Source organism: Trachemys scripta, chromosome 1 (genome assembly GCF_013100865.1).
Source record: "Trachemys scripta elegans isolate TJP31775 chromosome 1, CAS_Tse_1.0, whole genome shotgun sequence".
NCBI classification, from domain to species: domain Eukaryota; kingdom Metazoa; phylum Chordata; order Testudines; family Emydidae; genus Trachemys; species Trachemys scripta.
Window position 1 is genome coordinate 25,981,041 of NC_048298.1, and position 15,758 is coordinate 25,996,798.

General features: G+C 40.5%; 1 protein-coding gene across 4 annotated transcripts in view; it reads left to right on the forward strand.

Annotated features, from left to right (window-relative positions):
• The window catches only part of PUS7 (pseudouridine synthase 7), a 46,707-nt gene extending 33,328 nt beyond the window's left edge, over positions 1–13,379 (forward strand). For all 4 annotated transcript variants that reach the window (XM_034766363.1, XM_034766373.1, XM_034766389.1 and 1 more), the window contains 9 exons: positions 2,180–2,308; positions 2,627–2,752; positions 3,087–3,148; positions 4,640–4,800; positions 5,707–5,833; positions 7,241–7,342; positions 7,440–7,569; positions 11,268–11,359; positions 12,373–13,379. In XM_034766363.1, coding sequence (XP_034622254.1) covers positions 2,180–2,308; positions 2,627–2,752; positions 3,087–3,148; positions 4,640–4,800; positions 5,707–5,833; positions 7,241–7,342; positions 7,440–7,569; positions 11,268–11,359; positions 12,373–12,509 — 1,066 coding nt within the window. In that variant the 3' untranslated portion in view covers positions 12,510–13,379. The remainder of the gene's footprint in view (positions 1–2,179; positions 2,309–2,626; positions 2,753–3,086; positions 3,149–4,639; positions 4,801–5,706; positions 5,834–7,240; positions 7,343–7,439; positions 7,570–11,267; positions 11,360–12,372) is intronic.
• The last annotated feature ends 2,379 nt before the right edge of the window (positions 13,380–15,758 follow it).

The following is a 15,758-nucleotide window of genomic DNA, read 5'->3' on the forward strand; positions in this document are numbered from 1 at the left end:
GGGGGGGGGGGGGGGCGGGGGATATATCCCATCTCCTAGAACTGGAAGGGACCTTGAAAGGTCATCGAGTCCAGCCCCCTGCCTTCACTAGCAGGACTAAGTACTGATTTTGCCCCAGATTCCCAAGTGGCCCCCTCAAGGATTGAACTCACAACCCTGGGTTTAGCAGGCCAATGCTCAAACCACTGAGCTATCCCTCCCCCCAATAGGGTTTGGGGTGCAGGAGGATGCTCCGGGCTGGGACTGAGGGGTTTGGAGGGCTGGAGGGGGATTAGGGCTGGGGTAGGGGGTTGGGGTGCAGGCTCCGAGTGGCACTTATCTTAAGCAGCTCCTGGAAGCAGCAGCATGTCCCCCCTCTGGCTCCTACGCGGAGGTGTGGCCAGACAGCTCTGCGTGCTGCCCTGTCCGCAGGCGTCGTCCCTGCAGCTCCCATTGGCTGCAGTTCCTGGCCAATGGAAGCTACGGGAGCGGCACTTGGGGTGGGGGCAGCATGTGTAGCTCCCTGGCTGCTGCTGCACATAGGAGCCGGAGGGGGGACATGCCGCTGCTTCCGGGAGCTGCGTGGAACCATGGCAAACAAGCCCCGGACCCTGCTCCTCGGCGGGAGATCGAGGGCCGCATTAAAATGTCTGAAGGGCCAGATGTGGTCCCTGGGCCGTAGTTTGACCACTCCTGCACTAGACAGTTGCTTCTGTAGCAGGGCAGAAGAGCTAGATTTTAAAAAGCAGAGTACAGAAATATGATTAATTGATGTCTTCCTTCTAGGATTCTTTGTTTTCTTGCTTCTGCCTTGTAACCACAAATTATTCACTTCTCCAGTTAGACTGAACATTTCTCAATACCAGTTAAATTTCTTGTAAAGAGACAAGTAAAAGGTGGGATTGACATCCGGGGGTGGGGGATGTGCTTAGCTTGCTGCTCAAGTAAAGGCATATACAGTGCCTGTAACCATTAGTGGGATCGGCATGCTTGATTCTCAGTTCAGTACACTGAAATCTCTAAGGATTCCTAGATCCACCCACTCCGTCATGCTTTCTGTAAGTGTTTGAAAACAGTTTTGTCCCATCTGTACTAGCAGCTTAATCATTTTCAAACACAGGTTCAGGAGGATAGCATTTTTATTCACAGCATTTTTCCGCAGTGGTCAGATCCCTTGTGACCTAAACCTGAGTTCTGCCTTAGAAGGTGTAAAACTTTGTCCTATAGTGCTTATGTGCTCTGTTCACAAAGCATTCTGTAGCATCTGTAAGGGTTTGTCTTCACTGCAGAGCTAAGTTGGGTGTCGTCCTGACCCCCACTTCCATCCACACACACAGCTCCCTCATTCAAGTTTAGTGGTGTTTTCAGTCCCCGACTACCTGGCTTATTGTGGGCTGTGGGTCAGCGGTTCCCAAACTGGATAATGACTCCAGATGGAGTCTTGGCAATCCCTAGTGTGCGGAGGATGCCATTTTTCTCTGCATAGCATGACCTTGCATGTTACAGTGCATGTGAGGTCACGATGCATGGAGGGACGCCATTTTGCTCTATAAAATGGCATCCTTTGCACAGTATGACCTTGCATGCACCATAAGTATGAGGTCATGCAGTGCAGAGGACAAAATGGTGTCCTCCATGCTAGGATGCTTGAAGGAAATAATTAATCAAAATGGGGTCATGCTCGCAAAAATGTTGGGAACTCCGGCTGTAGCCTCAGGCTTTTAAGCTGGTAACAAGCTGACTTTGTTGTGAGGATTTAGGCTAAATCATTCATGCTGATAATACCTTCCCACATTTCCCCTGCCCCCTTGTGTACTTAGAAGAACAGACAAGTTCTCCCACAATTCCATGGGAAAGGGAAGGGCATGAATGAGCATGGGGCAACCATAACTTTGTATTAACATTTTTTGCCAATCAATCTTCCAACATAGAACCCAGGAAACTTGTTGTTGATATAGATTTGTCAGTAATGGATTAGTTTTCTTGTGAGGATGGGACTTGAGAATAATGTGCCCTATCCTTTTAGATGATTAATGTAGAATATTTTTGGAGCCAATATACAAAAAGCAGAGAAACTAAGGGAATTATACTCTCTTTCTTATAATAGTATTTTAGCTTGAAACTCTGGCCTCTCCATAAATACTTATCTATGAGCTTTTCTGAGAGTAGCTTGGTCACTTTTTTTCCCCTTTCTTTTTAGAATCACTGCACAAAGACTTGCTCATTTGAACAAATGTTTGATGAACTTTAAGTTGGGAAATTTTAGTTACAAGAACCATCCGCTGAAATTGGGAGAACTGCAAGGGAACCATTTCACAGTTGTTCTCAGGTAAAATGCTGCTATATGCCAGGACTTTGCCATTGATGGGCTTCTTAATCAAGTCAGAGTTTTTCAGCTATAAAGTAGGGAGAATACCAGGGGATCTGAGACTACTTTTCTACTACTCTGAAACTTTTCTCAATTAAGCTGTGGGGGAGGGAACTTGCTGGATTTAGAAATGCAGTATACAATGTATGTTGACTTTTAACACTGATAATGACTGCTTTCAGGAGCACAAGAGTACAAGTTCGAACTGATCTGATGGCTGTAATTTGAGATGGTTTTACTGTTGAGTGGATTTTTAAAAATAATTTTGTATGTTATTAGAAATATAACAGGAACTGATGATCAAGTACAGCAAGCAATGCACTCTCTCAGGGAAATTGGATTTATTAATTATTATGGAATGCAAAGATTTGGAACCACGGCTGTTCCTACATATCAAGTTGGAAGGTATGGGTTTTTTTAATAATTGATGATTTTATTGTGTATACTAAAGAATCATATTTTGAAATTTGTATTTTAGCATGTTACATCTGTGTGTGTTTTTTTTTTAATTTTATTTTTTTCTCTCTGTAAAGTTTCAGTCATGATATTGTGTGTCAAATTTAACATTAGCATCAGGAACAGAATCTATGTAAGCAGCAGTAGCAGTTGTCTTGCGCAATATTGGCTGTAGATGAAATGTAAAATTTACAGAATATTTTGGTTTTCGGGGAACTTAAATATATCCCTAAAACCTGTTCCTGTTTTAATAATAGCTAATAAATTTTCTGTTTCATTTTAGAGCTATTCTACAAAACAACTGGAATGAAGTAATGGATTTAATATTAAAACCACGGCCTGGAGGTAGGTTCTAAGAAACACTTTACACATAATTGAACAGAACAGTATTTATGGAGAGAAAGTTGAACTTTTTTAAATTGAAGTACATATGGATATTCACATTTTTGCATACGGTAAACTTTGTCAGCACTGGAACTGTCCTTTCTGTTTAAAATCTTTCAGCAAGCTCTTAACAACAAACCATTGTTCATTGCCTGGATCACCCCCTCCTGTAGTAAAAAAGCAACCGGAAGGGGACTTGTTGTCTGAGTATCTTGGTGGGGATTTCTTTGTAGAGATTCCCTGCATATCTTGTTATGAGTTGTGCAGGATTACCTTTCCCATGGAAAAACTACCCCACAACCTGAACCTCTGCATCAGCTCTGCCTTTAGCAGTCTCCCATCTGCCACTCCCTGGCAGCACAACTCCGCTTGGGCTGAAAAGAGCTGCAAAAAAGTTAACCCAGCCTGGGGCGGCTATATCTTGACTTTAGTGACTTGACTTTTTGATACTGTCTCGCATGACCTTCTCATAAACAAATTAGGGAAATGCAACCTAGATGGAGCTACTATAAGGTGGGTGCATAATTGGTTGGAAAATCGTTCCCAGAGAGTAGTTATCAGTGGTTTACAGTCATGCTGGAAGGGAGGTTTAGGTTGGATATTAGGAAAAATGTCCTAACTGTCAGGGTGGTTAAGCACTGGAATAAATTGCCTAGGGAGGTTGTGGAATCTCCATCATTGGAGATTTTTAAGAGCAGGTTAGACAAACACCTGTCAGGGATGGTCTAGATAATACTTAGTCCTGCCATGAGTGCAGGGGACTGGACTAGAGGACCTCTCGAGTCCTATGATTCTGTGCTCAAAAGGGCATCTTCCATTTTAGCCACAGAATGCATATTAGAAGGTATCAAGTATCAGGGGGTAGCCGTGTTAGTCTGTATCTACAAAAACAACGAGGAGTCTGGTGGCACCTTAAAGACTAACAGATTTATTTGGGCATAAGCTTTTGTGGGTAAAAAACTCACTTCTTCAGATGCAAAAAGATGAAGAAGTGAGGTTTTTACATCTGAAGAAGTGAGTTTTTTACCCACAAAAGCTTATGCCCAAATAAATCTGTTAGTCTTTAAGGTGCCACCAGACTCCTTTGTTGTTTTTATTAGAAGGGAGTAAACATTAGGTTGTATAGGTGGATTTATGTACCAACAACCCTATTGAACAGGAATATATTTTAAATGTACTTTAACCCTTTATATTTACATGTTTGTACGTTTGCTTTAAATTAGCCATGTCATGAGTCCTGTACTCCTACTACATTTTAAAGACAGGTTAACAAATGAGTCAGCTGTTCCAGTAGAGAATCTAGAAGACTTTGGCTCTTTTTTTTTTTTAAATAACTTTCACTAAGACATAAGCACGCTACTTGCACTGAGATTTTCAGCTACATTAATATTTTAAATCAACTTGAATTTTTTGTTTTGCAGTTAAACTGTTAATCTTAAATTACTGTTACAGCTGAGAAAGGATATTTAGTTAAATGCAGAGAAGAGTGGGCAAAGACTAAAGATCCAGCTGCAGCCCTCAAAAAACTGCCTGTAAAAAGGTGTGTGGAAGGACAACTTCTACGTGGACTTTCAAAGTATGGACTGAAGAACATAGTCTCTGCATTTGGCATAGTGAGTGTAAAAAGGTTGAGGTTTTTTGTCTGTGTGTGTTTTGTTTTTGTGGTGTCACTACATTTTAAATGGACTATGTATAAACCTCTTAAATCCATCCATTCCTCTCCTCTGTGTTCCCTTGAAGTACTGTCCACATTGTTTACTGAGGGGTCCAGACTCAAAATGATGTGTAATGAATAACTTGGGTGTTTCCTATTAATGCACATTGATGGAAGAACAGAATTCTAAATGTAGTTGCATGCTAATATGGAAGCTGTATGGTTATTAAACTCATCTGAATTATATAGGTATCTGTGACTTGTGTGTAAGATTTAAGATCAGATTTTCTTTGTGCCTTTAGAGAATCAAATCAAATTAACAGTGAGGGTAATTAGCCGTTGGAATAGGTTGACAAGGTATATGATAGAATTGCCATCACTTTGAAGTCTTGATTTAAAAAGATAAAATTGGATCTTTTCCGAAAATAGTTTTATTTCAGCCTTGGATTACTGGGCTTGACACAGGAATTACTTAGTGAAATTTCATGGTTTGTGTTATGCAGGATGTCAGACTGAATGGTCTTATCAGTTCCTTAAGACCTACACATCTATGAAAAATAATTAAGTACTGCTTTAGAATTGAAAATGGGACTCGTTTCTACATCAACAAAACACTTGGCAAACTGTTACACAAAATGAAAATGAGCTTTTTGTATTGAGTGGATAATGCATACTTTTTTTCTCTTTCTTTCCAAGTAAATTCCTCTCAAAATAAGACCAGGAGTGTAGCATACAAACCAAACATCTGCATGTTAACTCTGTGACTGGAAAAATGACTTGTTTCAGTATTTATCCATTAAGTGTGGCTGAGTGGTGAAAGTAACTAAAGATACCTATTATTCAGTTAAACATTTTTCACCTACAGATACCAAGGAATAATCGTTTGATGTATATTCATAGCTATCAGAGTTATATATGGAATAACATGGTGAGCAAGAGAATAGAAGAATATGGACTTAAAGCTGTATCGGGAGACCTTGTACTTAAAGGAGGTAAAATAAACTTCAAATTCTTTTCAGAGTAGCAGCCGTGTTAGTCTGTATCCGCAAAAAGAAGAACAGGAGTACTTGTGGCACCTTAGAGACTAACAAATTTATTAGAGCATAAGCTTTCGTGGACTACAGCCCACTTCTTCGGATGCATATAGAATGGAACATATATTGAGGAGATATATATACACACATACAGAGAGCATAAACAGGTGGGAGTTGTCTTACCAACTCTGAGAGGCCAATTAAGAGAAAAAAAACTTTTGAAGTGATAATCAAGCTAGCCCAGTACAGACAGTTAAGAAGTGTGAGAATACTTACAAGGGGAGATAGATTCAATGTTTGTAATGGCTCAGCCATTCCCAGTCCTTATTCAAACCGGAGTTGATTGTGTCTAGTTTGCATATCAATTCTAGCTCAGCAGTCTCTCTTTGGAGTCTGTTTTTGAAGTTTTTCTGTTGTAATATAGCCACCCGCAGGTCTGTCACTGAATGACCAGACAGGTTAAAGTGTTCTCCCACTGGTTTTTGAGTATCACATCAGCCATACCATCAGGGGCTCGTTCACCTGCACATCTACCAATGTGATATATGCCATCATGTGCCAACAATGCCCCTCTGCCATGTACATTGGCCAAACCGGACAGTCTCTACGCAAAAGAATTAATGGACACAAATCTGACATCAGGAATCAAAATACTCAAAAACCAGTGGGAGAACACTTTAACCTGTCTGGTCATTCAGTGACAGACCTGCGGGTGGCTATATTACAACAGAAAAACTTCAAAAACAGACTCCAACGAGAGACTGCTGAGCTAGAATTGATATGCAAACTAGACACAATCAACTCCGGTTTGAATAAGGACTGGGAATGGCTGAGCCATTACAAACATTGAATCTATCTCCCCTTGTAAGTATTCTCACACTTCTTAACTGTCTGTACTGGGCTAGCTTGATTATCACTTCAAAAGTTTTTTTTCTCTTAATTAATTGGCCTCTCAGAATTGGTAAGACAACTCCCACCTGTTAATGCTCTCTGTATGTGTGTATATATATCTCCTCAATATATGTTCCATTCTATATGCATCCGAAGAAGTGGGCTGTAGTCCACGAAAGCTTATGCTCTAATAAATTTGTTAGTCTCTAAGGTGCCACAAGTACTCCTGTTCTTCTTTTTTCAAATTCTTGTCTCTTTGCATGATTTCTTTTTAAACTTTAAAGACTGTTACACCTTTCTTTAGGTAAAGTGTGTCAGTAAATGAAGATACAACACAACATTTGCTTCATTCATCTATAGTCAGATATGTTTAAAACAAGAACTTTATTTTTAAATTCAGTTAACAGTAGATGCCTGTGACAGAAAAATGTCATTTACCTATGTATTTTAAATAAAAAACTGTTTGAATTGTAGGGACAGCTGTTCATATTGAAGAAGCAGATGTTGATGATTATACTATCCATGATATAGTGATGCCATTACCTGGGTTTGATGTTATATATCCAAAGCATAAAAGTAAGTCTTTTTTTAATTTGCACAATCACTTAAAACTTAATCTGAACTAATATTTTAAGTAGCTTTAATTTTTTTTAAATATTTCCTTTTCTTGTAGTTGGTGATGCCTACAAGGAAATGTTAGCTGCTGACAACCTTGATATCAGCAACATGAGACATAAAATTCGAGATTATTCATTATCTGGAGCATATAGAAAAATCATAATTCGACCCCAGAATGTCAGATGGTAAGTAATAGTATACAGCTAAATTCCCTGTAAGCTGTGCAGCAACCTATTTAGTACCGCGCAGGCGCTCAGGAAACCCACCCCGGGACCAGCTGGGAGAGGGGTGCCCCTTCCCCAGCCCCAAGCTAGCCCGGCCTGCGGTGGCTGGGGTGGCCCAGACCTGCTGCAGCCAGGGCACCCCAGCCTGGACTGGACAGGGCTGGGGGAGGGGGCGCCTATCCTGCAGCCCCAGGCCTGGAGCTGCTGCAGCAGGGAGAGGCACCTCTTCCCCACCCGCAGCCCAGGTGCTGCTGAGGGGAGAGCGAGCTGGGTGGAGTCCTCTCTCCCCACAGGAGCACCCCCCTGCACCCCAAACACCACCTCAGAGCCCACACCCCAAGCCGGAGCCCTCACACCCCTGCACTCCAACTCTCTTCCTCGGCCCTGAGCCCCTCCTCCCTTGCCCCACCCCAGAGCCTGCACCCGCAGCCAGGGCCCTCCCCCCCATCCCCCTCCCAACCCTCTACCCGAGCCCCCTCCCACACTCCGAACCCGTTGGCCCCATGCTCGCCACACGTATTTTGTTATGGGGACCAATATGAAGGTCGTGTGTCATGCATCACCTCCATATTGGTGCACATAAAATTTATTCTGCAGATGGGTGGGAAAAATTACAGGGAACACTGGATACAGTGAAATGTATTTGGAAATAATAGGATGTCTCCAGAATACATACAGGAGAGCTGGCGAACAGTGGTCTCATGTGTAGCTAGGCTATGATCAATACTAGTTTGTAGGCAGGAGCAGTAAATACAGATCTTTGTACCAAACACATTATGCACAGACCAGTAAGGCATAGGCCCCACTGCTTCACTGGTCCCTTGGCTCTGATCTGCTGTGGAGCACTGTGTACTAACACTCGAGATACTGTGGATTCTTCTTTGAGTGATGGTCCCCACTGTATTCCACTGAGGGTTATGCGCATCCCCCTACACACAGCATAAATGCAGAGGTGAAAGTAAGCCGGTCCAGTCCAGTGTACCGGCAAGAGCCAGTACGCTATTCCGGACTGGACTGGCTTCCGCGGCGGTGATTTCAAGGGCCCGGTGCTCCGTCCGCAGCGGCGGGAGCTCCGGGCCCTTTAAATCCGAGCCCAGCTGCCGGAGCTCTGGCGGGGATTTAAAGGCCCTGGGGCTCCCAGCCACAGACGGAGCCCCAGGGTCTTTAAATCTTGAGAGGCCCCGCCTCTTCCAGTTGAGGCCACGCCCCCCGCTCAGGACTCCGGCCGTACTGTTAAGTCCTTTAAGTTACTTTCACCCCTGCATAAATGTGACATTTCCCACTGTACTTCAAGCCTAGGATGCCCACAGGAAAGTAGACAAGCAGGATTTGGTCCTGATACATTTTAGCAAGTGACTCTTTTTGCATCTTCAGTCAAGCAATTAAAATAAAATACAGTGTTCTGAATATGAGAAAAGTAAAATTATTGACCAGGAATGTGACTATTTTAGACTTGCCCTAGATAATCTGTAGACATAGTAAATCATGTATATTAATATTTGCAACCAAAAAACCCTGGTGTGTGTGTGTGTGTGTGTGTGTGTGTGTGTGTGTGGTGGGGGTGAGGAGGCGATTCTGTTTTTTAATCTGAGCAATTTATTTTGAGGAAAAGTTAGTCTCAACCTCTTTCTTAGATTGGCATATGAACAAAAAGTATATGAAAGGTTCAGTTGTTTACACATTATTATTAATTATGGTTTATCTATTAAATCCCTATTATTGTAGCATGTGCAGACCAGAACCAGGATCAGTGCCCTCTTATGCTAGGTACTATACAAAACAGGCAGACATGATCTCTGAAGAGCTTCTGGTCTAAGAGGATGAGAACTATAAGCAGGGTTTGGGATGGGGGCAATTAAAAGATTGCTCTTCAGTGTAGCCATTATACACGACTTCCTATGATGTGCTGGAGAGGAAAAATAGAGTATGTACTTAAACCAGCCATGAAGAAGTTCAGATACTTCTGATTGTTGTAGAACTCTATTTTTCTTTTAGTTGGCATAGTTCTTTCCATCCACTAATAACCATGTTTATTGTGTAATTAGAAATCTTGACAAACCTACAAAGAAAAAACCTGTGATGTGGAGAGAAACTTCACCAACTAGCATATGTGTTTGCATTAAATCTTTTGTCTGTGTCCATCAGTGGTAGGTTTTATTCACAAAAACCAACTTGTGTTTTATCAGAAAATCCACCTCTCTCATGTGGTATCTCTCTTTAATCTAGATATAAAAAACTTGTAATTGTTGAGTATGACATTCCGGGGTCCAATCTAGACCAGTGAGGGACTGTCACCTTAGCCCTGCAACCTGGGGTGCCTCACAATGCTTTGCTGCTGTAGCTCCCAATCTGGGCCCCTTACAAACAGCCAAACAGCATGCAGGTCACAGTCTGAGTCTCTCTGTATAGCTGCAGCCTGCCAGCACACTCCAGTCTCACACTAGTTACCACCAGCCTTGGTTACCATTCTCAGGGTGACCCCAACACACTCCCAGTCCCAAATTTCCCTCCCTCTCCCCCCCCATTGGTGTCCTGCACTGTTCAGCCCTCTCCTAGACAGTTTTAGGTCCGTTGCCCCTCTAAGGGGATCAAGATCAAACTCCAATATTAAATGGAGTTACCCACACAATTTAGTTTAAATACAACACTGGATTCGTTTTGATTTAAAGAATACAAAATGTATTTAACTACAAAGAGAAAGTTTTAAGTGAGTACAAATATAAGGCATTAGAGTCAGAAATGGTTACAAGAGAAATAAGCATATAATGTTTTCTAGTAACTAAAACGTAACAAACTAGACTTGGTTCAAGGTGAAATCCTTTACCACATGTTCCCAGTAACATTGCTGACCAAATTCTCAGGCCAGGATCTGCTCCCAGTGTCAAAAGGCTGTTTCTTTTGTCATCTTAGGTGAAAGTGGGAGAGATACCTTGGGCTGTTTTTTTGCCCATCAGTTTTTTAGGCCTTGGCTACACTGGCAATTCACAGCGCTGCACTTGCTGCGCTCAGGGGTGTGAAAAAAAAAACCCCGAGCGCAGCGAGTGCAGTGCTGTAAAGCGCCAGTGTAATCAGCGCCTGCAGCGCTGCATGCTCGCTCGCAGCGCTGCAAGCTATTCCCCTTGGAGAGGTGGAGTACTTGCAGCGCTGTGAATCTGCGAGTGTAGCCAAGGCCATAGTCTAGTTCCCCTTTGAAATGCATTGTCTTAAGGGTTACTCCTAGATAAAGTTCATTCATGCTGTGAGGACAAAGACAAGGAGTCTCATGGTGAAAGAGGTTCCATGCTATTGTTTGCTAAAATGCAGATCAGTTTGTTGCTCTCCCACTTTCCAAAGTATAGCCACTTGACAGGTGATTGCCCATCAACTTTGATGACACCTGGTTTGAGGTGTCAGCTTGTCTTTTGTCTTTGAGAAACTGGTTCACTCTGACTTGTCTGGTAAACATATTTCAGACCTAATTTCAATTTGTTTATAACTTTACATATAATGTTGCTATGCATATTTCATCATGATATTATTGACCAGTGAGTTATTAGTTTTCAAATACCACCTCATAATATTTTGTACAAAGATTATTACAATAGTGTATAGGGTGTGAATAAGGGGTGCATTCGGTCACACTGAGTATTTTAAAAAACTTCATCCTGTGTTTCATAAAGGGAGGTGGTTGCATATGATGATCCTAGAATTCCATTATTTAATACGGATTTGGATAAGCTGGAAGGAAAACCACCACCTATTCTTGCTACAGGTAAGAGTAAAAGTTTTTCTGCAGGTGTTTATACACTGTAAACAATAAAGTTTGACCTAACTACTGCTTTGATGTTGTAACTGCTACACATCACACATATTGAATGTAAAAATAAATAAAAAGGTTACATTTGACAAAACATCAAGCTAAAATGTTCAAAAGGATGTGCTTAAAATTAGGCTCCTATATAAGTAACCTGATTTTTCAAAAGTGCAAGCTTTTGCTCAGCAGATCATATTGACTACATTATACTCTGTGTCTAGCTGTCTACAGAATCAAATGAGCATATTTAAGTGCTTCACTGAAGAGGGACAGACCTAGGCCACAATTCAGCAAAGCACTTGACCATGTGCTTGACTTCAAGCATGTGAATATTCACCTTCAACTTCATTGGGACTACTTATGTGTTTAATTGAAGTTCAGTGGGAGACTGATGTTTTAAGTGCATGCTTTAGTGTTTTGCTTAACTGGGGCTAAAATTACAACTGAGAAAATGTTTAAAATAGGATTGATGACATGTTAGCAGAACAGCATCAGAAATATTATTAAAACTGGTATTAGTAAGTGTAATATTTGTTTCTAGGAGAATTAGTATAGCTTAAAATTTTAAGAACTTTTAACATGTCAGGATTGTGTGATGGAAACTTTTGAATAAAGTTTACAGCCAACTATAACATATAGGCCTTACTACTTTACAATCCAGGGTTGTAGGAGGAGAGGAAGGCAGTCTTGAAATATCGAATTTTTGTGTGACTAAAACGTTGTTGTTTTTTTTTTTTTAAATAAAATTTGCTACATAAATAGTGAAACACTACTTTTCCCATTATGGGCAAACTCCATGTCTCACATCTGACACACATGTGAAAGTTGTAGCATGAATTGACATTTCACATTTCCATGGTTGATAAATTAATTTTTGATTTCTTTAATTGTGTGAGCCCTTCAGCCCAATTTAAATAATGCCCAGAGGAGGTATACTATATGTGCCGATTAATCTTTTCTTTATGTAATAGAAGGTAAATTCAAGGCCTTGAAGATGGAATTCTCTCTTCCTCCATCCACTTATGCTACCATGGCAATTAGAGAAGTGCTAAAAATGGACACAAGCATAAAAAAACAGACACAACTGAATACTATATGGCTACGCTGAACAAATGCTCTAAAGTCATGTAAAGATTTTAAGATGTAAAAGTGTTTTCATATTTACTTGTTCTGTGCAAACCCTAGTTTTGATTTTGAAGATTTGTAGTAAAAGATTTGTATTTTTTTAAGTTGTTTTTATTAGCGTCAATGATTATATGCAAAATGGTGTTAGTAAAAATAATAAAAATATTTGATTGGGTTTTTTTAAATGATCTTAGTAAATAAGGTGGAAAACCACATCTTAAGAAAAAATGGGCTTAGGACAGCAATTCCAGATCTTCAGTAATTGCCTTTCCAGAAGTACAGTGAGTATTCAACATGCTTTCATGAATTCAGCACAGGATAAAATTTCTTGCAAGTGTGCTCACATTACAGATCAGGAATGCTAATTAGAGTAAGTTAGGCGATGAATATTTATATTAAAGGAGTACATTTATGTCGCCTTAGAAGGCCAATAGCTTTTGCACTGATGTGGTAGAGGATTCTATTGGCAGAATTTTTCATGCCTTTTATGTGATAAACCTGTACATCTGTTTTTATTAGTTGAACTGTACATTTTATTATGAAAATGTTTATGTGCATTTTCCCCATCTTTACTATTGCCTGTACCAAAGAACAGGTAATGAAAACAAGTTAACCAAAAAGCCCAGATGAGAGCTTGTATCAACAACTAACTCCTTTGCACCAGCATATTTAGTGTGTCCATTGCTGGCAATGGATGAGCAAGGTCAATCTGTATCATGGCATGAAAGGATTAAAAAGCCATTCGAAAACAATTGACAGCAGTTAGGTTGCATTTTGACTTTATAATTTCTAAAACCAAACAAATAAGAAACCTGTTTGTGCTGCTTGTGTTAATAAATTATGTTAAATATGAGACACTTTGCACTGTCATTTTTATAAAAAATTGAATAGGGTTTTGCATACCAACAATATGAAAATTTAAGTATCTCACTTTTAGAAAATAGGCAGTGTTGCCACCCACATATCCCAAACGAACCTGCTTCAATACAGAAATAAAAACCCCTCTGATCACAAACCTCTAGTTATCACCACCTGCTACTGGAATCCATATGGGGTATCATTAAAGAAATATTTCCTGAACCCCCTCTTCTGGCCTTCAAATAACCCCCTAACCTCTCCAAGCTCATCATCAGAAACAAGCTCCCCACAAATCAGGATACACCAACTCAAAAGCACTAGACCCTAACTGAGCAACAGATTCAAACCCTGCTGACATATCTCCACTGCTACAATGGTCAACATCCTCCACAACACACTTTTCAAGATCTATGGGTCCTACATATGCCTGTCACAATATGGGGTGTACCTCATCCTTTGCACTAAATGCCCTAATAGAAATATGTAGGTCAGTGGGTTTCAACCGATTGGGTGACCTATGCAGCCGTTTTATGTGGGCCCCATCCATGCCATCAATATGCTACCTGTATGGCCCTGAGGATGTCACATGGGCTGCAGCTGTGTGCTGATTGGGCCACAAGCGGCCCATGGGCCTTGGGTTGAGAACCACTGATGTAGGTGAAATGAGACAATCACTACGCTCTTGAATGAAGTCAAACAAGAAAATGATAAAGACAAAAACACCACATCACCTGTAGGTGAACACTTTTCACAAAAAAATCACTCTATTTCTCACCTATCAGTCCTCACCTCAAAGGAAACCTGCACAAGACACTCAAAAGATAAGCCTGAGAGCTTAAAGTCATAATTTTGCTAGACAGTAAAAATCATGGACTGAATAGAGACATGAGTTAGGACTAGAATCAACTAAGTCTCTGTCCTCTGATGCTATGCAATATTTCAATTGCTTTCAATTGGCCATTCTTGTATGTAAGGGGAGTACTTTACCTTAATGCTGTTTTCCAGTTTTGTTGAGTTATACAGTTACAGGTTTACAATGCAAACACTCAATATACATTTATACCCTGGGTTATAGAGATTATAAATTAGATTAATATATGCAGCATCCTACAAGCATTTTATAAAGTCTAAACAGCATCTGAGGATGGTAACACATGAGTAAACAAGCCTGTTTCCAGCTATGCAATTGTAACTGTTCAGTGAGACCTGGGGCCTTGGCATGAGCTGGTATCTGATCTGCCAGCGTGTCAGTACCTGTAAAAATTAATATAAACATTTTTTTTCTTCCTCTCAGGGGTGTAAGGAGCATTGACTCTGCTCATATATCTCAGCCTGTCTTGAAATATGTTTTTTATTGATGCAGAAATTTAGGTAATGCATTTGATTCATATTTATATGCCAGTTTAGGCTTTATACCAGGGGTAGGCAACCTATGGCACAGGTGCCAAAGGCGGCATGTGAGCTGATTTTCAGTGGCACTCACACTGCCCGGGTCCTGGCCACTGGTCCGGGGGGCTCTGCATTTTAATTTAATTTTAAATGAAGCTTCTTAAACATTTTGAAACCTTATTTACTTTACATACAACAATAGTTTAGTTCTATATTATAGACTTATAGAAAGAGACCTTCTAAAAAGGTTAAAATGTCTGACTGGCACCCAAAACCTTAAATTAGAGTGAATAAATGAAGACCCGGCACACCACTTCTGAAAGGTTCCCGACCACTGCTTTATACCATCAGTGTGTAGATCTGTTATGACAAATATTCTTGACCTAAATTGGTCACTGGAAAATTAACTGTCAGCTTTATATTGATACCCTTTTTTCTCTCTCTCAGGAAAGACCATTTTGTTTCTTCACATTTTTTTCAGATCAGGAGATCATTAAAATAATAAATGCATTTTTAAATGTGATAGCTTATGAGTTTATTTCATTATCTTCAGTCATATTTATCCCATTCTGCTACTTTACATATATTAATGACAACATTTAAAAGTATGGTTGTCTAAAGTTAAGCATCCTAAGTAGCCTGATTTCTTAGTTGCTGGTTACCCAGAATTGCCTTTGTAGACAATGGGAAATGAGGGAACTCTGCCACTATTGATCCAGCCAAACTGAAGATAGATCTATTATGCTAGTCCTGTACAAATAATAGTAAACAAATCTAAATCTGAAATAAGTATTTAAAATATAGGGCATTAATCTGTCCTAGACTAAATTATTAGAAGGCAGATTCTCTACCCTGCCCATTTTTTTCATTGTGTCGTGGACAGGCTCCAGAAGACTCTTGCAGCTCTCTTAACCTCAGCAGTGGAGCAGTTTAATTTACAACTGTGGTGAAACAGGCATATTGGGGCTCCACTTCATGCACCCCC